Source organism: Labrus bergylta, chromosome 5 (genome assembly GCF_963930695.1).
Source record: "Labrus bergylta chromosome 5, fLabBer1.1, whole genome shotgun sequence".
NCBI classification, from domain to species: domain Eukaryota; kingdom Metazoa; phylum Chordata; class Actinopteri; order Labriformes; family Labridae; genus Labrus; species Labrus bergylta.
This window is the reverse complement of record NC_089199.1, coordinates 29,961,869-29,986,598: the sequence shown is the minus strand read 5'-3', so window position 1 is coordinate 29,986,598 and position 24,730 is coordinate 29,961,869. Positions and strand designations below refer to the sequence as shown.

The 24,730-nt window shown below is 41.9% G+C and overlaps 1 protein-coding gene across 3 annotated transcripts in view; it reads left to right on the top strand.

Annotated features, from left to right (window-relative positions):
- The window catches only part of cadpsa (Ca2+-dependent activator protein for secretion a), a 160,498-nt gene that overhangs the window by 105,156 nt on the left and 30,612 nt on the right, over nucleotides 1-24,730 (top strand). For 2 of the 3 annotated variants that reach the window (XM_065955387.1, XM_065955386.1), the window contains 8 exons: nucleotides 2,030-2,186; nucleotides 6,988-7,129; nucleotides 12,282-12,437; nucleotides 14,248-14,395; nucleotides 16,130-16,204; nucleotides 16,947-17,030; nucleotides 17,495-17,527; nucleotides 20,326-20,433. In XM_065955387.1, coding sequence (XP_065811459.1) covers nucleotides 2,030-2,186; nucleotides 6,988-7,129; nucleotides 12,282-12,437; nucleotides 14,248-14,395; nucleotides 16,130-16,204; nucleotides 16,947-17,030; nucleotides 17,495-17,527; nucleotides 20,326-20,433 — 903 coding nt within the window. Of the gene's footprint in view, nucleotides 1-2,029; nucleotides 2,187-6,987; nucleotides 7,130-12,281; nucleotides 12,438-14,247; nucleotides 14,396-14,770; nucleotides 14,786-16,129; nucleotides 16,205-16,946; nucleotides 17,031-17,494; nucleotides 17,528-20,325; nucleotides 20,434-24,730 lie in introns of all 3 variants that reach the window. The other variant, XM_065955385.1, reaches the window with a different exon arrangement.

Sequence of the window (24,730 nt, the reverse complement as noted above, 5' to 3'; positions counted from 1 at the left end):
TTAGCTGCCGTGACAAAGATGGTAACTGGAGGAGAAGCATTAGCTTTTGCTCTTTCCTAAGGCTTCAAAAACCAATGCTTCGTCATACATCTTGGCTTCTAATCTGCAATCTTTTAATTGTAATTTAAAAAAAAAGTTGCCTTAAGACTGCTGATGACAGTTAGCTATTGTGCTTATTCCGGTAAATTTACTCTTTGCTCTTTCCGAATCAAGAATACCAAAAAAACAGATGCACATTGAAATGTTCAGTGTCTGCAAAAGACCCATCTAGAATCTAGATGGGAATTTAGTTGTAGAAAGGCTTCTAAGCGGTAGTTGGAGATCATGGGTGGTGGATGGGTCAAACTTTTATGGCGAGCCAGCCAGGAGGAGTTTAAAGGTGGCGAATGGGTTAAACTATTCTGGTGAGCCAGCCAGGAGACAGAGGTTTGCATCCTGTGTGAACCAACAGGTCAGGGTTGAGTTGTTTTTCTAACCTGCACCATGATGTCTTTTCTAAAAGTGACCATGAAGCTTCTGTGGCTTAACCCGACAAATAGTAAAGGATGTATCTTGGATGAGAAGGTGTTTGTAGCATCAGAGTGTTTTGAAACCTGCGTTGCCATGGGGTTTAAAAAAGTAGACATGATAAATCATGTTAAATTTCTGCCTGTTTTTAAACCACCATGCATTTATATGTGCTGATAAAAGATATTGTGTTCACAGCAAATCAGTAAACAGTCTTGCTGGTTGCCTAGTGGTTAGTTAGTGCACCCCATGTGCAGAGGAGGAAAGCCTAGGTTTTAAGTCCAACCTGTGGCTCCTTTCCCGAATGCGATTCTCTACTCTCTCTCTACCCAGTTTCCAAATCTATTCCCCGTCCTCTTTATACAGCGATTAATGTGGGTACAGCACAACTGAGTGTAGTAAGGCTGTGGAAAAGATAGTTATTTCCTTTTATAAATTATTTTAAAATGTTCAAGAAACACTTGATTTTTTTTTAGTTTGCAAGTTTTGCTTCTCGTATTTGTCTTGTTTCTTTTTGGTTGTCTTCATGCAGAAGTCTCCAAAGTCAAAAACGATGATTACATGCGTGACAGTCTCCGGGTGTTTACCTTCTCTGCCAACTATCTCCCACTCCAACTATCCAGTTCTAAGAGCTCCCAATGGCAAGTGCATGCGGCTCCCGCCTCATAAGCCCATGGGTACATTCACATTACAGTGTTGACAGCTTGATGTGAATGAGCAAACACCATGGATCCTCAGGGGTTCCTCTTAAGAAGCCGGGTAAGAGTGGGGGTGCATGGAGGAAAGCGAGTGTTTTTCGATGTGCATGAGACCAGCTCGGTCCCTAACAGTCACTCCACAGCGTCTGTTTTATGGGGGAGACTTGAGCACCACTGCAGCTCGCTAGCTCCTTTCTTCTGATTGATTCGCTTAAGGAGCAATGGGTGAGTGTTTAAGTAGCTCCCTGCCATGCCTGTCAAGGAGCTGCTGCTGTTTTCCTCCATGGGCCAACAGGAAAGTGTGTGATTTTTTTTTTTTTCCGTGCCCAAGCGCCCGTGTTTTTCTGCTTCGAGTTGTGAAGAATCCTTCCCTGGAGGTCAAGCAGCGAAGTTGTTGAGGCAACAAGTTGATTTCATATGTTGAAAAGTGAGAAAACCAGCCAAGAGCTTTTGCTATAGATCTCAGGAGTTACATTTCATCTTTATCTTTTATGATAAAACAAACCAGTAAAGTGAGGCAATGCCATTTATTTATAGAGCACCTTTCATACATGAAACTATTCAGAGTGCTAAGACCAGTGCTAAGAGTTAAGAAAACATTTATAGCATCATTTAAAGCATTTAAAGACATTTGGATATTAAGATTTATAACACATGAAGATAAAAGATCAAAATGTAAATTCTAAAAGGTCAGAGCACTTTAAAGTACAAGTACTCATTGTGTAATTTTCTCCTTCCTTTCTTTCGCTCTCAACCTCTTGGTTTCTTTTCCTCTCTTTATCTGTCCCCTTTCCTCCTCCGTCTCTCCTGTACTCCCTCTGAAGGCCTTCGCCTGGTGGTCAGACTTGATGGTGGAGCACGCAGAGACCTTCCTGTGTCTCTACTCGGCCGACATGGACGCCGCTCTCGAGGTTCAGCCGCCCGACAGCTGGGACAGCTTCCCCCTCTTCCAACTTCTCAATGACTTCCTGAGAGTGGACTGTGAGTTAAGATGCTAATGAAAGAAAACATATCGAACACACTGAGTGGAGGTCTGGAAAGGATTATGCAGATAAATTCAGAGATAGTCTCGTTATGTAAATCATAATAAAAAAAACTTAAGCCTTTAGTCTTAAGCCAACAGAGCTGTAATATTTTCCACCAACAGACTTGGTGGTTTAGGATGATGTTGAAAAGGTTTCCACATGACTTGGCTCATTTTGGTCCAGAGCAGTGAACGCTTTCCTGATCAAAAATGTCAACATGGCAGCATACACCAGTGCCACTTAAAAAAAGATTCATAGGTCGCCTCTGATAGGGTCTGATTTGTTGTGTCTTCAAGCAAAGTGCTAAAAGTTTAAGTCTAAAAAGTTGACTCAAAGTCTGCAGTAACTAAAAGCAAGATGACTCATTTATCCAGGGAATATAAGAAAAAAGACACAGGCATGCAGCCAAGTGGGAAAAGTTTAAAGGCTTTATGTGTGATTTATTGATCCAGCATGCTGGATGCTGTCGCCCTTGAGCATCAGCATGAAACCAAAACAACTCGCGCTGCATTGTTGTGTTAGCATGCTAATGCTAGCGATCTTTATTATGCTGGTATCTTCACACTGCATGTAAATTTACCTGAAATGAGCGTGATCTAGAAACACAGTTAAGCAGTGAGTACAGTATGTTATTCTTCTTTTCTCTAGTCCCTCAATTAAACAACTTTTATACACGAAGGGAGGAGTCAGCTGGCCGTCCGGGCGATGTAAACAAACTGAATATAGGACTCGGAAAACTCTGAAAACATCACAGACAGTGGGACTCAGGTGTTACACCCATTGTAGACAGTCATGATTCACAGAGTTATTTTCAGAGGAGATACTTGATTTCTACATTTAAGTGTGAAAAATTGCATATAAAGACTTTAAGGACATGCAAGTTGCAAAAGACAACAGTAGCTGAAAAAGCATCGAGCAGTTGCAGCATTAAAACATATATGTTACGTATACATAGTGAAATGATGAGGTATAACGACAGGTACTGCATAGGTGTATTAATTAAAGTTAAAGGTCTTTGTTTGTAATTGCTAAGCTAAATGAGCATTTGTATTTTGTGCTGTGCACTCTAGCACCCTCTAATGGCCAGCCATGACTGGTTCTGACCGTACAAGTGAGCACTTTTCTCCTCACTGTTTCATATTCTGATCCCAGATATTTCCATGTGATGTATCTTCAACTTTTACTTTAAGTCATGATGTGGTTGGCTGCAAGTGTCAGTACTGCAACATTTTCAAATTCTATCGATACGATGAATGTGTCCGGTGTTTTCTATGGTTTTTTGTCCGCACAGTCTGATGATTACAAGCGACCACAAATATACCGACTGTTTGATGATAATAATGAAGGTTTACAGCTGCTGTTGCCTGTGCATTCCAATCTCCCTGAAACATCTCTCAAACGTCTCGGAATCATCCCTGTCAATGTGAGATGTCGACTTTTTGCCCTGGAGGGGTCTACACACTGAACTGCCTCTATGTGTGTATGTGTGTGTGTGTGTGAACCAGGAGTGTCTCACTGAAGATAATAGTCGGGTCTTGATGCCGGTTGCTGCAGGCCAGCCATCTCTCTAATGAACTGCATGCACTTGCCTGCAGGAACACTGTGGAGCTGTCCGTAGTCCTGTAAAGCAAACACTTCACTGTTCACAAATGCGGACTCAATCTTTGGACCTCTAATTGTCCCTGGGGAATGCCAACCCCCCCCCCCCCCCCCCCCCCCCCCCTTTCAGTTTGTCAGTCGGGAGTCAAGGAGAAGGCAGAGCGCGGCTCACTCATTCAGATGAACAGAGGTGACTGCAAATAGCTTGTTATGCTCACTTGTTAGTGTCATCAAATTGACCACCTCCTCCTCATTTGCCGCATCTCGTCAATTGTGTGGAAACAGAAATTGAAGTGCGTAGCAGCGAGAGGAGCTACACCATGCAGCAGTTAACAGAGGGGGGAGGAAATTGAGCCGCGCTCGCAATTACAAGTTAACGACAAAAACAGACCCCTCGTGTCGGTGTACATTTCCTTGTTTGATGCAAATTGTGTTTAAAATCAGTCAGCTGGAATCTTTGGTGCAAAGAAGTGCAAAGAAGGCACAAAACAAAATAACAAACATCTCAATCTCTCTGCTGTTAAATATTTATTCTTTCAATCACAAAAACACAAATGAAAATCTCTGTTATTTATACCTCATTATATGTTTTATTAACACTGACTTGACTCTTTGGACAAACCCAGCCTTCACCTAAAAGGCCGGACATGTACTGCATAAACGTTGCGGTTGATTATGAACACGCACTGTACTTATGAATGGTTTAGGATGCACGACCACAGCTCATGAATTATGTGCTCACGTTGTACGGTCAGACCTGAGTGCTCTCACTGTACATGTTAATTGGAACGTATCATTGACATTTGTCAATAAAGTTTTCTTTGAAAAAAACTCCCACAGACAAAAGTTGAAGTCACATCTTCAACTCTCCCTTTCTCTCTCTCTGTCTCTCTCCCTTTCTCCCTCTCTCTCTCTCTCTCTCTCTCTCTTTCTCCCTCTTTCTCTCCCTCTCTCCTCTCTCCCTCTCTCTCTCTTTCTCTCAATCTCTCTCTCTCTATATATATATCCCTCTCTCTCTCTTTATCACTTTCTCTCTCTCTCACTCTCTCTCTGTCTCTCTCTCTCTTTTCTCTCTCTCCCTATCTCTCTCTCTTTCTCTCTCTCTCTCTCTCTTTCTCTCTATTCCCTGTCAGCCAGATGTCTGCAGATGTTTCCTGCAAGCGTTTCTCTAAGAGGGGGGAGAGACAAATGAAACAGGTTCGCCTGCTGTTGCCATGGTGCTTTCAGAAGCTGTTTGTCTTCTTGCACGGGCAAAATCATAAAAACAATTCAGTCTGACCAAAAATAAAAAGTATTGAAGTAGCTTGAGCACCAGCCTTACTGTAGTGATGTGGACATCCTCACTGGTTTCTGAGAGAATGACTCAAAAGGCTGCATGTATTCATGGTCTGATGACATCACCATGGTTTGACCTCTGACCTTAAGCTCCTGCAGGGCCTCAAAACATTAAATACCATATGTGTTCACAGCCTGAGTACTAGTCATCATGACTAGTCAGCTGAACTCAGCGGAGTGCCCCTTTAATTCAACAAATGTAAAATAAACATTTAAGGACAATCCTCATAAAATAAACAAAAAAAGATCTTGAACGCCGACATAAGGCCACGCACAGTGAGACAAACACACACTTCAGTCCAGCGCGTCATCATCATGGGGGACGTCTTTTCCACAGAAGGTCATCTGCTCCGTCGCCCCACAGCGCTGCACTTACAGTATGTAGCAGTAAATAGCCGTATAGCACCAGACAGGCGCCAAAGTTGGACCGCCATTCGAGGAGTTAATGAGGTCTAAAGCAGTGGTAGCTGCGGCGCGGCGAGCCCCTGCGAACACACTCCTGGACACAACACATCCAAGTGGACAGCAGCCGCTCAAGTGGCTAATTGGGAGAGTGGCAATCACGGAGCACAACAAACATTGCACCTACTGTGTATCATCGACCTTGACTCCGATGCCAACACACACAAACACAAACACACACATGCTCAGAGGGGGAGAGAAAAACAAAGAGAGAGAGAGGGCGAGGGAATAGCAGACACGCTGCATGGAGCCGTGAGGCATCACATTAGCACACACTGGCCTCCATTTTATCTCCTGTGGTCTTTGTCAGTGTTGCCTTTTTACCAGTTGGGAGCCGCCGGAGACGAGGGGAAATGTGTTTGATGGGTCGGATTTAGAAATTCCCCCGAGACGCCGACCTTTTGTTCAGAAAGATTGAAAGACTGGATGTGTTGTGTCACACCTGCTAACGAAGAGCCAGTGGTATAGCGTTAGCTTTTAGTTTATTATCACCAGCTGCTACATGTTGCCCTACTTTCCGATTTATTAAACTGCTGAACATGCTTATGAACACATACGATTAAAAGGTGTCTTTGGGCAGATGAGAAACATATACCTGGGGAGCTATACACACGTGTCATCTCCTTCTCTACATCCACAAAAATCCAACACTGGACTCTGGTGTATACTGTCTTATTTTGGAGAAGTGTGTACATCAGTGTGTCACTGATGTGTGTGTGTCTGTGTTTTGTCTGCTTTGGTATGTCTTCTTTTGATTTTCATTGTAAGGCAGTATCCGTCATAATGTTCCTAACACACATTTGTGTGTCTATGTGGATGATATTGCTCCGATATGCAGATGATACTGTTATTTATTGCTCCGCTGCTACATGCGTCAGCTTTACCGTCACTTACACAAGAAGCCTGCTTTCTATTTTTACGCCTCAGAGTGATGTTGAGTGATTCTCCATCGTCTTGTTACTACCTCAGACTCTTAATTGATGGGTTTCTATTTTTTAAGCTTCATATTCAGCAGCTTGTGAAGAAGGGAAAGTTGCGGCTTTAATTCAAAAACAAGTCTTGTTTTGTCTTTTGCAAGCAAAAAAAGACAACTTGTCGCAGCCACTTGTATGCCTCTTTATTAACTTTATTAACTGAGGTTTGTAACAGATCTCAAAGCTCTAACTCATCATTGCACTCTGTATGCTGATGCATTGGCCACTTGCAGCTAAATCACTGTCATCATGTCCTGATTTATAGGGCGATTCTAAACCTGCTTCCCTCTCACGTTGTTATTTTAATTCATGTGAGATATGTTGGAATCCTCATTGCTTTGGTTCCTCTAAAGTCTTATTTCCTCTCCCTCTCGTGTCGTCCCATAGACAACCTGTGCAACGGGAGGTTCCACAAACACCTGCAGGACCTGTACGCCCCCCTGGTGGTTCGATATGTGGACCTGATGGAGTCCTCCATCGCTCAGTCCATCCACAGAGGATTTGAGAGGGAGTCCTGGGAGCCTGTCAAGTAAGGACGCCTCGTTTTATTCAACCTTTAACCGTCGTTTTCACCTGCATGTGTTGATTAAGACGTTTACTCTTTGCTGATCTTCACACATTTATAATGTCATATCAAGATGATGGATAGATTAGGTTTTGCAACACGCCAAATCCTTGTTTCCTCTCAATTCAATCTTCTCCATTTCCCTGCATTTAAAAAAAAAAAAACCAGTCGTGTACTGTACATCAGGACAGGGAAGGTGCATTTCTAAAATGTCCTTTTGAAGCTTTCTCCTGTTGGTTTTGGAAGAAAGAAAATAAGGTTTCAGACAAATTGCTGATTCACAAATCCTGAAAACTTCCTGAAGTTGAGCAGCATGTTTGAACACAAACAGCTGAACTTTTCACTCTGACTATGTTTTCTTATCACGTGTAAAAATGGGGTATTGAGGTCGACATAACCATCGTCTCTGCCTTTTGTCAAATCAGCGTTATGCTTTACCATCAGCTGTTGTTAAGTCTGCGGGTACCTTGTAGCACACACATACAGCTGCATAGATTCAGAACAGATGTAGGTAAGTCTGTACTGAACGTCTCTTTCAGTCTTACTTTGCTCTTTTTGCAAACTTTGTATTTCATTCATTCCTGCAGCAGCTGAATTCACTTACACATCATTTGCCATATGTTCTCATCCCCCCAGAGACTATGCAGTGATTTCAACAACTGTGTTTCACTTCAGTGCTGTGATTCAAGCAGCATGAAAGATACCATCCTTACTGTATGACAAACTGGAATGTCTACCAGCGTTTACTGCAGATATTTTAGGATCAAGTGTACCAACCTCTAGTAGTACTCGAAATCGGTCTTTGTCTCATGACTGGTCTCGAGACCACTTTTTGAAGATCTCGATCTCGACTCGGAATCGAAAAGCATTTTCACTTGCTCTTGTCTCAGTCTTAGACTGATTTTTAAATCAAGACCGATCAAGACCACCACTGATTGGCTTTTTTTCAACGTCATCACTGTGATGAGAAGCAAAACACCTCTTTCTAGAAGAACAAATAACTTCAATTCATTTGTAATTAGATAAAAATCCCCCGGTTACAGCCGCAACCTTCCTGGTGTTACGGTCTAAGTGAGTGACACGCCCGCTGCACACAAGATCAAGGTTTTCCAGTGATAGTTATGGTCTTGGTCTTGACTCGGTCTCGATCCCTAAATGTCTCGGTCTCAGCATTCTGCTCTCGGTTAGGGTGGTCTTTTCTACAACACTACTTTCTAGTGATGTCTTTACTTAACCAACATACACAGAGATGTCAAGTTTTTCAACATACAGCATCTTCTTGAGGGAAATTTACTTTTACCTTTTGGGCATTTTAGAAACCCAATTTTAAACCTCCCAACCTCTGTTTGTAACTGTTTTACATAAGTGTGTTTATTTATTGCAGTTTTGTACTCGCTTAATTATCTTACTACATTTTAGACTTTTGTCGACTGATTTTAGAAGTCTTGTATTTATCTGTCTCCTGTTTTTCGTTGATTTAATGTCTGTTTTCTAATTATTTCTGTAATGACTCGATGTCATTGTAAATGAGGGTTGCCCCTCAATGATCTTTCGAGTATAAATATATAAAGGTTGAATTTCACTCTTTCTGTAAACATATTTACACTGAAGAACATCTACATGTCATGTAGAGAGTATGGTAATAATGTTTAATTTAGAAGAGCAGTGTGCTGGTTGATTGTCGGACGCTGAGCGTCTAATGGATCCTAAACTACACCGTCCCTCTTTGACTCGAGTGTTTCTTCATCTTTTGTTACTTTTTGTTTGCATGATCGTTGTAAACTCTTTTTGTGTTTTGTCTTCTGTTACTCTCTGCTTCTCTCCACAGGACGTTAACAAACACTCTGCCCAATGTGAACCTCCAAATGCCCAAAGTACCAAATCTAACAGTGACAAGTGTTAACCTCCCACAGATGCCCAGCTTTTCTCCACCCAACTGGATGACAGCTCACAGTGACTCTGAGTGTGTATCTGCCTCGTTCAGCTCCAAACACGCACTCCATGTCTGTGGCATAAACGTGCAGAAGTGCTTTTCAATCGATCTATCAGTCTTATAGCGTCAATTCACAACAGATGTTATCTCAAGGCACTTTTACAAAAAAGTATTATTTTAAATTAAATCGTCTTAAAGGCACAGTATGTAGATTTAACCACCAGGGGGCTCTCAATCAAAACAATAACAAAAGATGATGTTGAGGCTGGCGGGGAATCATGGGAGTGATTCTCTCTGATACTCAACCCCCCCGCACCACCGATAAAAAAATGAGATCCGAGTTAACCGTAGTCATGACGACCGGGTGAAACCGGCCTGAGGAAGAGAATATGTTTACAGACGAGCTGATGTATCAGAGTATAATTTACATGACGTTTTTATCACAGCATCACATACAGCAACAGGAGCAGCTCATGCTTCCTCATGCAGCATACCTCAAATATTTCCAGCAGTTATCAAAGCCTGAGAAATCCGTAAATTTATAGTTGTAACAAAACATGTCTTGTTGTGGCAAGATGACGGACACATGGTGACACATTCGACATTCGACATATCGTACCTTTAAGTCAAAGCCAAAGCCTCCAAAATATCACAAAAGAACACAGATGCCCACAGAGCGACATCAGAACAAAATAAATAACACAAATCAGTGGAATAAAGTCAAGAAATAAATGTAAATATAGAAATTTATTTGTTTGTCATCTTCTTTCTACATTTATAAAATTAACTAATAAATTATTTATTATGTATTTCTCCTCTTTTGGTTCTGATTTCTTTACGCTTTCCGAGCAAAGTTTTTAAAGCTTCAGCCCCAAGAGTCATCTTTAAAAGAAAAAAGCCACTTTTCCTCGTTCAGTCTTCGATGTAGTGCTCATCATTTATTTGTTTCTTCCTTTGATCTCCTTGAGGGTTTATTATGTTTATTAATATGTATGTGATGGGGTGGCTGTTATTGTTCAAAGAAAATCTGCATAATGAAAAGCGACTCGACATGTCATAGATCGCACGTATGAAAAAACTTGAGCGAAAGATCGTCGGCACCAACAATGGGGATCAAAGGTGTAAAAAGCTCGGTGATGCGCCGCGGCTTCCTGCAGAGTGTGACCCTGTTGCTGCGGCACGTTCAGCCCCGTTCCCTCCTTGGGAATCTGGAGGATACAAACTGAACACATGCTTCATACTTCTGATGTTTCCCCTCTCTTAGATCTGTAAGAAAGGCTCAAACTGGTTTTAAAGAAGGAAAGAAGGCGGGAGGAGTTCATGATTAAATCCTAAAGAACCTTCATGGCTGTGTTAGTCTGTTAGGGAGAATTAACGACCACGTTTATGCCGACATGAAGACATGGTGTGTGTGTGTGGAAGGACGAGGCAGTGACTTCAAAATGGACGCTTTTCCCTCCCACATTCTGTATGTGCTCATGTATGAACTGTAGAGATGCAAAATCATAAAAACTAAAGAGGGACGTAGACCATGTTTTTAAATGTGCCTGATTAAACGCATAGTATGTCAATGCCGCCACCAGGGGGCTCTCAATTAAAACAATAACAAAAGATGATGTGGAGGCTGGCAGGGAATCATGGGAGTTCTCTTGGCAAATCCACCAAAACTGAAAGTGTTGACCGTGTTGAATACTGTGAACCTCAGAGGTAAAGAGGAACTACTTTCCTGGTTATGATCTTGCATCTTTTCAAGTCTTTTTTTTTATCCCAAAGCTGTACCCCGAGGATTTACCTGATGTCCTTTTACCCTGACCCAGCCCACCCCAAAATTCTTAACAGTGATTGGCTTTTTGTCTCGTTAGAGGAGGGACTTACAAGGCTGCGGTGCAACAGGCTGCTGGTAGTGTCTTTACATTTAAATGTAGCACAGTTTTATTGATTGTACTTAAAATCATCGCAAAATACTGGACACATCTATTTCATAAGACATGTGCATAGGAGAGGAATGTGCTCATACAATTTGCAAGCAAAACTCCTGCACACACACATGAAAAGGATCTGCAATGTAATTAAAACATTTCAGCACTAAAACGTTGCTGATATATTCTTTACAGGTAGACAGTGTGCAGAAGTTCAAAGTTCTTTAATCGATGACTTTAGATAAACATCTTCTTTTGAGAACCTAAAAATTAATCTAAGAAGAATGATATGTTTCTACTCTATAGTGACACTTTTTACAGTAAAGAAATGATAAACATGCTATTTATATGAATGTTTGTGCACACGGACTTTGTGTCAGAGCCCCAGGTGGGCCACTCCAGTCCAACAAGTCGGGACACCTCCCTGAATATAATCCACATTGACCTGACAAGTCCAGATGAAAAAATGTTTTTTTTAAGCAGCAGAACTTTAGACAAATACATTTTGCAGGTTATGATTTGTTTCTGCTCCGAGCATTATACTCAACTTTACCTTAACATGCCCCCCCCCCCCCCCCTCCTCTTTGTCCTTGTGGCTGTAATCAGGTTTCTCACACATTCCAAGAAAACTTTGCTTTAAGCAGAACATCAAGTCGTTCATATTGCACTGAAAGTAAAAATTGATGAACTGGATTTTGGAGGACAAGTTTGAACTACAATAGAGTGAAAAATCCTGGAAAAGTATTTCTAAGAATGAGTGAGAAGCCTGAACCTTTCTAGTACAGAACATACCTCTGGTTTCTGATTTTATACCCCGCTATTGAAGCACACATCTCTTAATATTTGTGTGAGCGTACACCTGATGCTCTGTACTGTTTTACAAACCTTCATATATCCGCACAGAGACGAGTTTCCTGCACCCGCACATTCACACAGTCTAACCCACTTACTTTGCTTGATGTGTAAATGACAGGATGGAACATGCATACATTTTCACCTTCTCTCACAGTGTAGTGTGTGTAACACTGTTAGCATGAGCCCGACTTTAAGTGCAGTCACAACACCACAGGTTCATCTGAACAGAGCATTTTGTTAAACAACTCATAGAGGGGAAACATATGCACAGATCTATCTATTTATGATCATTATCATCTCAGTGGGTTAAATTCAAAATGCACCAAGCTGTTCTTGACCCCTCATTGTCCCTTTTTCCAAACCTGTGGTCTTCATAAAAAAGCTCATGTTTAATCTGTGGTTCCTGCAGTAACGGCTCGGGGACGTCGGAGGATCTCTTCTGGAAGCTGGACGCTCTGCAGACCTTCATCAGAGACCTTCACTGGCCGGAGGAGGAGTTCGGGAAACATCTGGAGACCCGGCTGAAGCTGATGTCCAGTGACATGATCGAGTCCTGCGTCAAACGGTAACACTCTGTTCATATATGTATCACATGGCAACGATCACTAAACTGGACGTAAACTCAGGGGCGTTAATGACGTTTTGTTTCTGTAACATGAAACAAATGTTTTAGTGATCGTTCTCTGCTTCATGTCCTGATGACAAAAAGTAATACCATGCACAGAATCCAGTTTGAGCTTCAGAAATCTAAAGGCTTATCACATAACAAAAATACTGGAACATACTTAAAACTCTGTAGCTTTAAAGGAGCAATATGTAACTCTGGCACCTAGTGTTTAAAATGGGTACTGCAGTCCAAATTCAAAACATTGCAGAGAGCTGTCTCCCCCCCTCCTCTCTAGAGTCTATGCTCTCACAGGTCACCATGTGGTGGACACTGAAGCTTCAGTGTTTATCCAGCTCTGCATGGGTCTGTAAACCTTTCTGTGTTCTAACCTCTCTCCATTTTTCAAAAGCATCTCCAATATTGATCCTAGTTTGAGCACGTTTCTGCTCGTGGAGCTTATTAGAAACATGCAGAGGCTTTTTAGGTCGGGTACAATCACTTCTATCTGAACCACTTCTCTTGTTGGTTTGACCTGATAACTGCTCTCATATCTGACAAACTGAGGGGCGTCCAAAACGGCCGTGTGGGGGGGGTCGCCTTAAAAGCGCCTACCTTCTCTGGTCCAAACAAATCCAGAGCATTCAGGAGCAGAATCTAAAGTTAGAAGGAGGACATACTGGCTGCTGCACTGTTGTCAGAGAAGCCAGCACTTCAACACAGCATGTTTCCTTAATGTCTGATCATATAGTAAGATACCTTTATCATTTAGTTCAGTAGATATCTTACAGATTGATCCTTTAATAGTAGCATTTGTATCACTTAATGCAAAGAGTGCAGGTTAAAGAGCTGGAATATAAAGTCAACAAATTCATCTACCAGAAATGTAGGTGCTACTTTGATAATATTGAGTTGCAGTAAAAGTTGTGGCGGATGATTCATTGTGATTTTTAGTGATGCCACCTCAGATGTGCTGCAAATTGTCCCCAATGAAATATATGAGAGGGCTGAAGCAGGCACCACTGACAAGCTTAGCACGTCTTAATTTGATATGAGACAGCATTTAAAATCACAGATACTTCAGCGATCCCTGACTAAGACCTGTATGTGTCTGAATGTGAAACATGTCCTTAAAGAGCATAAAACAAAGTCACGACCAGACAATATGCAGCACAATAACAGGTTAAACATCTCCCTCTGCTGTGTCATGAAGATGAAGTTTGAAGTGGCATGAAATAGAAGAAGTGCTCGAGAGAAGTACACACTCCTCAGTGAAGAGCTGAATTCATGGCCTCTGCTTCTACAGACAACACAGAGGCTGCCGTTTTCTTTTTTCACAGTTGTGTTGAACTCAGCAGCCTCTGTGGGACTTATTTCCTGCATGAAAACTGATTTTCAGTCAGCTCAAAATATTTTAATTAAGGTCACTTTTATCAAACTAAAAAAGGCTCTGAATTTCTTCACCTTCATGTCCATCAATCTTTATTTGTATAGCAGCAATTCATAACTTGTGTTATGGTGAGACACTTTACAAAAGAGCAGGTAAAAGCAGTAATATGATGTGAATGCAGAGATATAGATATATATGTGTGTGTATAGAGAGAGAGAGAGAGAGAGAGAGAGAGAGAGAGAGAGCTTCCTGACAGCTTTAAAACAGCATTACATAAATCTTCATCAAAAGAGGATGTTAAAAAAAAAAGGTGTTGTTTGGCTTTTTCATTTATTTGAGTGATCTTAGCCCGGAGCTGACTGTTGTTCACCTCCTGTTTAGGACGCGGGCGGCGTTCGAGGCCAAGCTTCAGAAGAGCAGCAGGGCCACAGACTTCCGCGTGCCGCAGTCCATCTGCACCATGTTCAACGTCATGGTGGACGCCAAGGCCCAGTCAGCCAAGCTGTGCGCCATGGACCTGGGGCAGGAGGTAGGAGGAACTTAAAAAAAAAAAAGAATGTACTCTCAAATCAAGAGCTCTATTTCTGTTCTATATTATATAACTTTATAGAGTTTAGACGTGAGACATCGCCCTCACACAGCTCACCTGTTTAAATATAATCTCATGGAAAGGTCAGAGTTGTGGAGCTGAATTGAAGTTAATATCCTTCAAATCTTCTGTAAATGTTCTTCTCAGATCAAAGTCAGGGAATCGTTTTTTTTAAGTTTGTCTGTCACATTTTTCTTCTTATTTCTTTTGCATCCTTCACATGAATTTCTCATGTGCCGCCATGTCACCTCTATCTTTTTTCTTTTGTTCTGCTTTCCCCCTCTCCCTCTCCCTCCTCTCTCTGTCTTGTGAAAGTTTGTTAGAGAATGGGTAAGTGTGTATTAATTCAATTGAAATCTCACCCTCCGAGTCCCACATGTATAATTAGTCATCAGTTTTCCCTGTCTGTATCCCTACACTTGAATTGTTTGGAGTTCATTAGCATATGTGTAAATAGTATTGAATATACATGGGGCTCGAAGTGAGAGATCTCATATTTCGCAGAATCTTGATACCAATCTCTGACGATGAATTAATTACTGCTACAGTCCTTTCGCTCTTTCTGCGGGTGCGACACGGCTGAACAAAAGGAGTCGTCGCAGTGACACTGTCACTGAGAGTTTCCATGACAGCCGTTCTTCTGCACAAATAATCAGTCCGAGTCGGAGGGGATCGGCTTCATCCGAGGGGTTAAAAAAAAAGCAATAATGCAAGCTACAAAAACAAGCTGAAAGTGTTCATGAACAACACAATTAATAAGTAAAGGGGGGGGGGGGGGGGGAGCGCTCACACATCAGCTCACCCGAGGAAATTTTATCAGGGGACTGGAAGGAATTATAAAATCTGTTCCATTGTGTTCACACATGCAGGAGCAAAAACACAACAGACTTTATTCTGGGTTCCAGTCCCCAACCCTTATTATGTGATATGTACAGTCTCATATTGACAGATTTTTGCCAATGCACTGAACTACTGCAGTTGCCTGAATTGCCAAAAGAGGTTTGTTTTTGTGACAAACAGAGCCGGGTATCGTCCACAACCTCACCATTTGATTCGATATCGATTCAATATTAAGGTTAGAGAAATACCCAGATAACTACTCACAGTACCTTCTTATATTTGTTAAATAAATATGTGTTATGTCTCAAAAATGTATTTTATCATTGCATTATTATTATTTAATAAACAAAGAATAAAACATGAAAGTATGATCTAAAGTGCAAAATTGTGCCTGACCCTGAATTCAGAGCACCCACAGTGCCCCCAGTGGAGAGGGGTGTCATTACAATGAAAATAAAAAAAATGATGAATCGATGTTTTTAACCAGCCCTAGTGTCAAAAAGGATGCAAAGTAATCCAAACCTTTTATATCGGAGTTAGCCCTCAATCTGAATCCATTTATCTCTCTTTCATTCCACTCTGTGTTCCTTCACATCGTCGTGGTTTTGACGTGTTTCAGTGTGTTCAGTGATCTTCATCTTGTATCCTCTGTGACGCAGAAAACAAAGAGCATATTGAAGTGTTTCAGTTGGATTTGAGAAGTGGGAACACTCGACTCCAGGAATTTTGATTGGGTTATCTACTGTTTTGTAAAGTCCAGTTTTTTTTTGCCCTTGAATGTCACTATGAGGTGGGATGACTGAATTTCTGTGTTTTTTTCTCCGTCCTCTGTAGAGACAATACCATTCCCAGATCGACAATCTCATTGAAGAGACGGTGAAGGAGATGATAACTCTGCTGGTAGCCAAGGTAACAAATAATAATATAAATCTACACAATGTATAAAATCACTTAAAGGCTTTATATGCGATTTTTTTTTGATCCAGCAGATGTCGCCCTTGAGCACCAGCATGAAACCAAAACAACTCGCGCTGCATTGTTGTGTTAGCATGCTAATGCTAGTGATCTTTATTATGCTGGTATCTTCACACTGCATGTAAATTTACCTGAAATGAGCGTGATCTAGAAACACAGTTAAGCAGTGAGTACAGTATGTTATTCTTCTTTTCTCTAGTCCCTCAATTAAACAACTTTTATACACGAGGGGAGGAGTCAGCCGGCCGTCTGGGCGATGTAAACAAAGTGAAGATAGGACTCTGAAAACTCTGAAAACATCACAGACAGTGGGACTCGGGTGTTACACCCATTGTAGACAGTCATGACTCACAGAGTTATTTTCAGAGGATATTCTTGATTTCTACATTTAAGTGTGAAAAATCACATAGAAAGCCTTTAAGCTCTGAGTATAATTGCTTTTAACTCCACTTATGCAAACACATGACGTCAGCCTCGTGTTTCCTGCGGTGGTTTTTGAGCGTCCTCACAAATTAACGGGTTGTACATTAGGCAAATATGTGAACATTTACGTTCACGACCCAGACTGTGGTCGTGCGTGTGGTTCAAAAGTAAGTATATTTGAGACTTTTACTCCAGGCGAGTGAGTAGCAGTAATCGTACTTGAGCTCATTGTTGTCCTTCTCCTCTCCGTCAGTTTGTGGTCATTTTAGAGAGCGTGTTAGCGAAGCTCTCCAGATACGACGAGGGGACGCTCTTCTCTTCCTTCCTATCTTTCACAGTGAGTAACACATTTACTGAAACATCCTGGTTTCTTTTTCTGTGTGCACACAATCAGGACGCTGGCATGTCTCAATGTCTTCTTCATCAGCTCCTCTTTAATCAAGCTTACAGTTTATGCAGTCTCTGCTAATCTTGGCTTTTTAATAAAAACATAATGCATGCTGACACAGTCATGCTGTATTTGTAAATCTTTTTGTTTTTACAGTAAAGTTTCATGTTGATTTTCACACAGTTTGACCTTACTTTGAGTTCTTTCTGAGCACCAACAAGCGAATCACCTCAGCTGGTTTCCCTCGGGGGACGGATTGGGATTCTGATAATTGAAACACCACATGAATCTCTGATCCTGACTCACCATGTGATAAACTGAAGTCTGAATCCTGCAGATTGAGTTCTATAACGTGGTGCCTCACCTGGAGGTCTAACTGTTCATAACACACATCTCTGTCTTCTTTACTGCAGGTGAAAGCGGCCTCAAAGTACGTCGATGTACCTGTAAGTAAGATGTTTTTATTATTAAGAATATCATGTGTGTGTGTGTGTGTGTGTGTGTGTGTGTGTGTGTGTGTGCACTTTTTTACATGACAAATGAGTACATTTTTAAGATTACACACCGACACTATGAGGACGTTTTTTGTGTGTGTGAGTGTCAACTTATTAAAGACAGAGAAAACAAGTTCTTTGTCAGATATATTTAGGAGGAAATGTCATGTCAAGGTCACCTTTAGGCCACTTAAAGGTCCAATCAGAGAGTGAGATGATAAAGGTATCTTACTCTCTGATCATTAAGGAAACATGCTATGTTGAAGTGCTGGCTTCTCTGACAACAATGCAGCAGCCAGTATGTCCTCCTTCTAACTTTAGATTCTGCTCCTGAATGCTCTGGATTTGTTTGGACCAGAGAAGGTAGGCGGTTTTAAGGCGACCCCCCCACACGGCCGTTTTGGACGCCCCTCAGTTTGCCAGATATGAGAGCAGTTATCAGGTCAAACCAACAGGTGTTGCAGCGATTAATTAAACATCTTTGTATGATCGGCCTACAGAAGAGAAAATGAATGTTCTCCAAGCGTGTCAATGCAGAGGTGAATTAAACTGCAATCCCTTGATTGGCTCTAAAATCAAGGGAATACCCATTATGTCCCATATTAAAATGCTAATTCTTACAGCACAAATAAACATGTTTACAGTCTGTTTCAAAAAGCAAATTTAGCATCAACAGTTCATGCCTTTGTTGGTGAAAGTGGGTGATGTTATTTTTAATATCTCATACGTTTGTTTTAATGAAGCCTCAGAGTTATTCATACATTTGCATAATTAAGAGCTAGCGTTGATTTGACAGAAAGGTGGATACATTATAGTTTTCCAGGAAGCTTTAGGCCCGCCTCTTCTCCTGTTACTGAACCGCCATCTTTCCAAAACAGCTCTAGTCATCGGCATCTTGTCCCTGATTTATGCAAGTGTGTGTGTTTGTTGGTGTTTCTTTCCCATGTACAAATATTTGACCATGCTTTCACATGTTCAGTCAAAAATCCAGATGGTTCTAGTGGTCGTAATTTCCACATCCAATGTCCATTCATTATGCATGTGGCCAGACACCGACAGGCAGCCATGCCTCGTGCCTCGCTCTTTATGCAGTACACATTGTGGCTCCATGTTTTACAACACATGCCCACTCTGCTGTTAGGGTGGCAATGGTGGTGCTGTATGTGTGTGTGTGTGTGTGTGTATATGTGTGTACGCATCAGATCTGTTTTAGCTGCCAACACTTCGGCCCCAGCAACATGCCAAATTTCAAATTAATGGCCTGTCAGTGAATGTGACGAGGCACTGTGTACTCTGGCAGGGGTCGCAGTTTCCAGCACAGCATGCTAATTGTGTCCTTAATGTACAAAATTAGAGTTTCGCTGGTAAGAAAAGACACTCATTTACACGTTTCTAACCTCAGTGCAGATGTGTTAACTGAGTTTAGGAGTTTTTTGTTTGGCTTGGATTCTTCAGAAAGAGAAACTGAGGTTAAAAGAGTGACTCGTTGAATCTTTCAAATGTTGAGATATGTGGATGAATCTGAAGAGCCTTTAATAAACGCATTGTCCTCAGTGAATATTTTAGATGTCAGGCTTTTCCAACAATCTGCTCTGCCCATCAAACCCGACTGCCTCCAGTGCCCCTGTTCACTTTGCACATGCCCAGACTGTGACGACTGATCCCCGGGCCAAGCTCGAACTCTCTGACAGAACAAGAGCTGCCTGAAGAACACAGTCGCCCCCCCGAGTCTGCAACTTTGTAAATGAAACACTCTTTGAAGACGCAAATGTTCCCTTTTCTCCAAATTATAACCCTTTTTAAAAAAACACAACAACTCAGTTTAAATGATTTCCACTCCATGTGAAATACTCTCGTCACCTAATGGAGAGATTTTAGATATATTTATTTGTATTTAAGATGACTCTGTCCGCTGATAAAAACAAACCTGCTGGAGCTTCAAGGTGAAAGAGCAGTCGGAGGTGTTGCCAAGCAACGGTGGACATCCATAGATGGTCCAAAGCTATAAGTAAAGGGCCTGTGTCCACAGACACAGCGTTTTTTTTGCATTGGCGGCGCCAGTTTTCAATACAAAACCAGTGTACTTCAACATTTTCAGCGCTCACCGTCCTGAGCGCTCAGTGCAGCTGGGTTTCTTTTGTCACTGCACTCACAGTGCTCTCAGTTAAAACAAGGTTACATTTTGTGAGCAGTGCCACACGCGTCAAAGTCACTTCTGCCTCATGGACAAATCAAAATCACAAAGGGGTTGGACTTCTGATATCAGCTCATCACTGAGTTACAGTAACAAAGGGGTATCAGATGCAAAATGGCGTTACTGTAAAACGTCAGAGGCGACAGGATGAAGCAGGACTGTGTGTGTGTGTGTGTGTGTGTGTGTGTGTGTGTGTGTGTGTGTGTGTGTGTGTGTGTGTGTGTGTGTGTGTGTGTGTGTGTGTGTGTGTGTGTGTGTGTGTGTGTGTGTGTTTGTTTATACCTCATGAATCTTGAGCTTCCACAACTCCAGTATTATGCCGGGGTAAGGTGAGGCGGAGTGAAGACTGAGCATCACAGTGAAGTCTTTGTTGATAGAGCTTTTGATTTATCTGACCACCTAAACGCACCCAATGAAACCATCAATTCAACCCATGTAGACATTGTGTATGTTGTAAGCAAATAAAATTCAGTTGAAATATTGTGTCTACAGTTCAACAGTTTGTTTCCATTTTCTCATTCTGTGTCTTCGTCCTGTGTCCCTCTGTCACGTGCAGAAACCGGGGATGGACGTGGCTGACGGTTATGTGACCTTTGTGCGACATTCCCAGGACATGCTGCGGGAGAAGGTCAACGAGGAGGTGTACATAGAGAGATTATTCGATGTAAGTACGCCGCACGTCCTCCTCGACCTCGTCCTCCGTCAGAGTGAGGCTTAGTGATGACAAGGTTTCATTCACTCCACCTGTGATCGTTTGAATGGAGAAGATTAAAAATCACTTCTATCTGTGATCCAAAGTCAAATGATTACAATCACACACACGCACGCACGCACGCACGCACACGCACTACACCTACTAATACTTCAAATATAATATCAGTGATAAAGCTGGATACTTTTAAAATGGAAAAGCCAATGTCTCAATACTGAGGTGTTAGAAAGTTGGATTTATTTTGTTGTTTTTGTGCCAGGATCTTTTCAACTAGGGGACGTTTTTAAGATGTTGTATGTGTCGTTAAAGGCTTTATATGCGTTTTTTTGATCCAGCAGATGTCGCCCCTTGAGCACCAGCATGAAACCAAAACAACTTGCGCTGCATTGTTGTGTTAGCATGCTAATGCTAGCGATCTTTATTCTGCTGGTATCTTCACACTGCATGTAAATTTACCTGAAATGAGCGTGATCTAGAAACACAGTTAAGCAGTGAGTACAGTATGTTATTCTTCTTTTCTCTAGTCCCTCAATTAAACAACTTTTATACACGAGGGGAGGAGTCAGCCGGCCGTCCTGGCGATGTAAACAAAGTGAAGATAGGACTCTGAAAACTCTGAAAACATCACAGACAGTGGGACTCGGGTGTTACACCCATTGTAGACAGTCATGACTCACAGAGTTATTTTCAGAGGATATACTTGATTTCTATACTGAGGCATATTAAGGCTTTAACAAACTTTTTCCGATGTGTTGAATATCGTTGGATGTTCGATATTTGGGGGGTTTGTTGTAGTGCTGCAGGTAAGTCTCACTCGTTTTCAAATGGAAATACTGATTGAACAACTTCTTCACTGCTCGTGACATCTTTGTGAACGTTTGTGTCTTTTTGGGCTCTTTGCAAGTCACTTTGTTAAAACTGTACTGAAGCATCAGTGTCCTTCTTCACAGTAATCAACTAAAGCTGTAATCAACAGTCCCATGGCACCGTTTGCCTCCATTACATGCGACGAGGTCGAGCAACACCAAAACAATCAGTAAATCCCTAAGCCTCACTGCTGAGCCTCCGCTGAGGTCAAACTAAAAGATTTCTCCCTAAAATGTTCTCCCCGGCTCGTGCATTGGGAGGAGTTTCATCTTGAGCCGCTTGCTCTCTTCTTTCTTTAGAACGTCGGACTCATTTCTCCACGTTGATCCTCTCCGCTCCTTTTGTTTATTACTTTGTATCGTCGTGTTTGTGTGCAGTCTGTGGCGATCTGGAGGAGGAGTAATCCTCAGCGGCAACAACAGTTAATCAACTGCAAAAAGAGGCACAAAAGATCACTTTGTAACATGGCTTAACTCCATGTTTACTCACAGCCACCCACCACACATTCTTTATACGTTTCCTCTTTTCAGGACTTCCAAACAAGCGGCCTCACAAGCTTCTATTTAAAGAACTTGAGTTGTCAGTAGTGGATTACTCTGAGAAAAGATGGAGCTGGAAAACTCTGTCTTTGTGTCATCAGTGCATCACAAGAGAGAAGCTGTTTACAAAACCGCCTGCTGTAGTAGTAGTACGACCTGATGAGGACAAAATGCAGTATGCAGAATGGGAGCAGATGCAAGATCCACTGTGTGCCAAAAGAAATCTGGATGTCGTACTGATTCAGGAAAAATCTACAGTGTGCATCAAACCAGTCTTCCCACAATGCAAACCGCCAGGTCAGAGGTCGCAACAACGGACAGCGATGGCCATCATAACTGGGGAATTAATCGTAATTAGACCAAACCACACAAAGATACCAACATTTATCTTTTTGGGCTCTCAAAATCATGAACATCTAAATGAATCTCTCGTCAGCTTTTATCAGACTGTTAGTGGACGCTACACTGGAGCGACATTTGACGTCAGAAGGGCTGATGTTCACTTCCTTATTCCAAGACCAAAAACCAGCTTGGTATACTGCAGAATAACCACCAACTGGCAGTCAATAATAGGATGTAGTATGGAGGCAGGGGGTGGACGCTCAGAGAGCTCAGTGGCTCCCTTCTTCAGCAACCACTTTACACTTTAAGATGAATTACTTTAATTTTATTTTATTTCTTAAACTTCCAGGACAATTTATAGAGCTTGTATCGATCTTTTAGGGAGGACGTATCACACTCTATGAGAATTGCCCCCTTTGGCTGAGTAAAGTCCTGAAGGACACCAAAAACAATGTGTTAAGAGAAGAGTGTGTACAGTAATCTGGAAGGATAAGACAAAGGGTAATCTTTGACCTCCAAGAGCACAAGATCCAACAAACATGTTTTCTTTCACTCTCAAGTGAGCAGAAATGAAGTCTTGAAAAAAGTCATTAATGCCCATAATCATCTTCTTTTTGTTGTTGGACTTTGGGGAAATCACCTGATCCAGAGTTCGGACTAATCCCTCCTACACTTCATTTATCTGTGTCTCCTAGATTCTCAGCTCTATGTTTATTCAAACAGCATTAATTAAAATGTTGAATTTTATTGTATCTGTGCAGCAACGCAGCTTTTTTCTTACAGGAATGTCCCTCCTGATTCATTTTAACCCTTCAGACTACTCCTCAATTTGAAATTTGGCAGGAAAATATAAACCTTAGCTCCTTGAGTCTGCATGTTATAAACTGCTTTATTGGTTTATTGGTTGATATGATGATCACATGACAGGTTCAGTATCAACATACTGCAGCTTGCTGACTGTGTGTTGGGTTAATGCTGGACTCTCTGCAGACTGAAGGTCCGTATACAGTCGCTCTATCTGCCGGTGCCGTTGTGTTGAATTAAGGCCTTAAGGTGTGAGCCGTCTCCTGTGCTCTCCCTCTCTCTTCCACCTGACAGAAGGCGACAGAGAGGTGTCCGGCGCTCCATGTTTGCTGCTTGTTTTTCTACATCTTGACCCGCTGCTCGGCCATGTATCCTCTCTTCTCTTCCTGCACATTTCTGCCGGGATCCGTCTCACTCTGACTTCTCTTTGTTGTCATTCTGCATCAGTTCTCCCCGCGGCATCACCCAACGCCCATGAAGGTGTCTCTGGCTGCACTCTGCCGCTCTGTTGTGCTTTTCTTGTCACTCCGCCCTTTTTTATTTCCACTCTCCCACTCTCTTTATGTGTCCTATTTCAACCTTGATCGGGTGTCATTTTCAGTCACAGGGTCAGGTCTGGATTATACTTTTAGCTTCTTTTGGAATAGAAAACTCAATCTTTATCTTTACTTGTATAGCATCAGTTTGTAAGAAATAATATAGTGTAGTAATATAGCCTAGTGTGTTCCCCATGTACGGAGTCCGCGGTCCTCTAGACAGACGGCCCGGGTTCAGATCTGACCTGTGGCTCTTTGACACAAGCACACTCAGACAGTCCTTACTATTTGTCTCAGGTATGTCAGTTTTAGTTTTGGATTAGCTTGCTGACTGCAGAAGTTAAAACCTGTACCCCGTCTTTATACAATATCTTATTGGCTATTTTCTTAAAGAAGACTTGTACACTTGTAAAAAAAAAAAAATGAAGCATTTTTACTAAATATAAACTAAACTAAACTAACAAACCAGCATGAAAAAAACTGATTTAAACTCAACTAAAGTTGAAAACAAAAAGGAAAGATGAAATCCAAAACCAGAATAACCTTGGAGATAGAGGGAGAGGGAGAGGGAGAGGGAGAGGGAGAGGGAGAGAGAGAGAGGGAGAGAGAGAGAGAGAGAGAGAGGGGGGAGAGAGAGAGCGAGAGGGAGAGGGGGAGAAAGAGAGGGAGAGGGGGGAGAGAGAGAGAGAAAAAAGGGGGAGAGAGAGAGTGAGAGACAGAGAGAAAGGGAGAGGGAGAGAGAGAGAGAAAAAAAGGGGGAGAGAAGAGAGAGAGGAGCTCTGTGGTCCACGTCTCATGGCAGTCTAAGCCTAAAGCAGTATAACTGGGAGGTGGTCCAAGCCTGAGCGAGCCCTAACTACAAGCTTCATCACAAAGGAAAGTTTGAATACTCTTAAAAGTAAAGCGGCGGTGTCTACCTCCTGGACTCTGACTGGAAATGATCCAAAGGAGAGGGGCCTGTTCACTGAAGACTATACCTCCCGTAGTACTTTTAAAGACTTTAGGTCCTACATGCAGGCCCTGCATTCTGGGAGCATTTCTTATTTATGTTGTATTATTGTTTAAGGCTCAAAGCAAATGGATCACTTTAATGCAACTGTTCACGAGCCTCCACAAGTTAGAGTTGTGTGTGTGTGTGTGTGTGTGTGTGTGTGTGTGTGT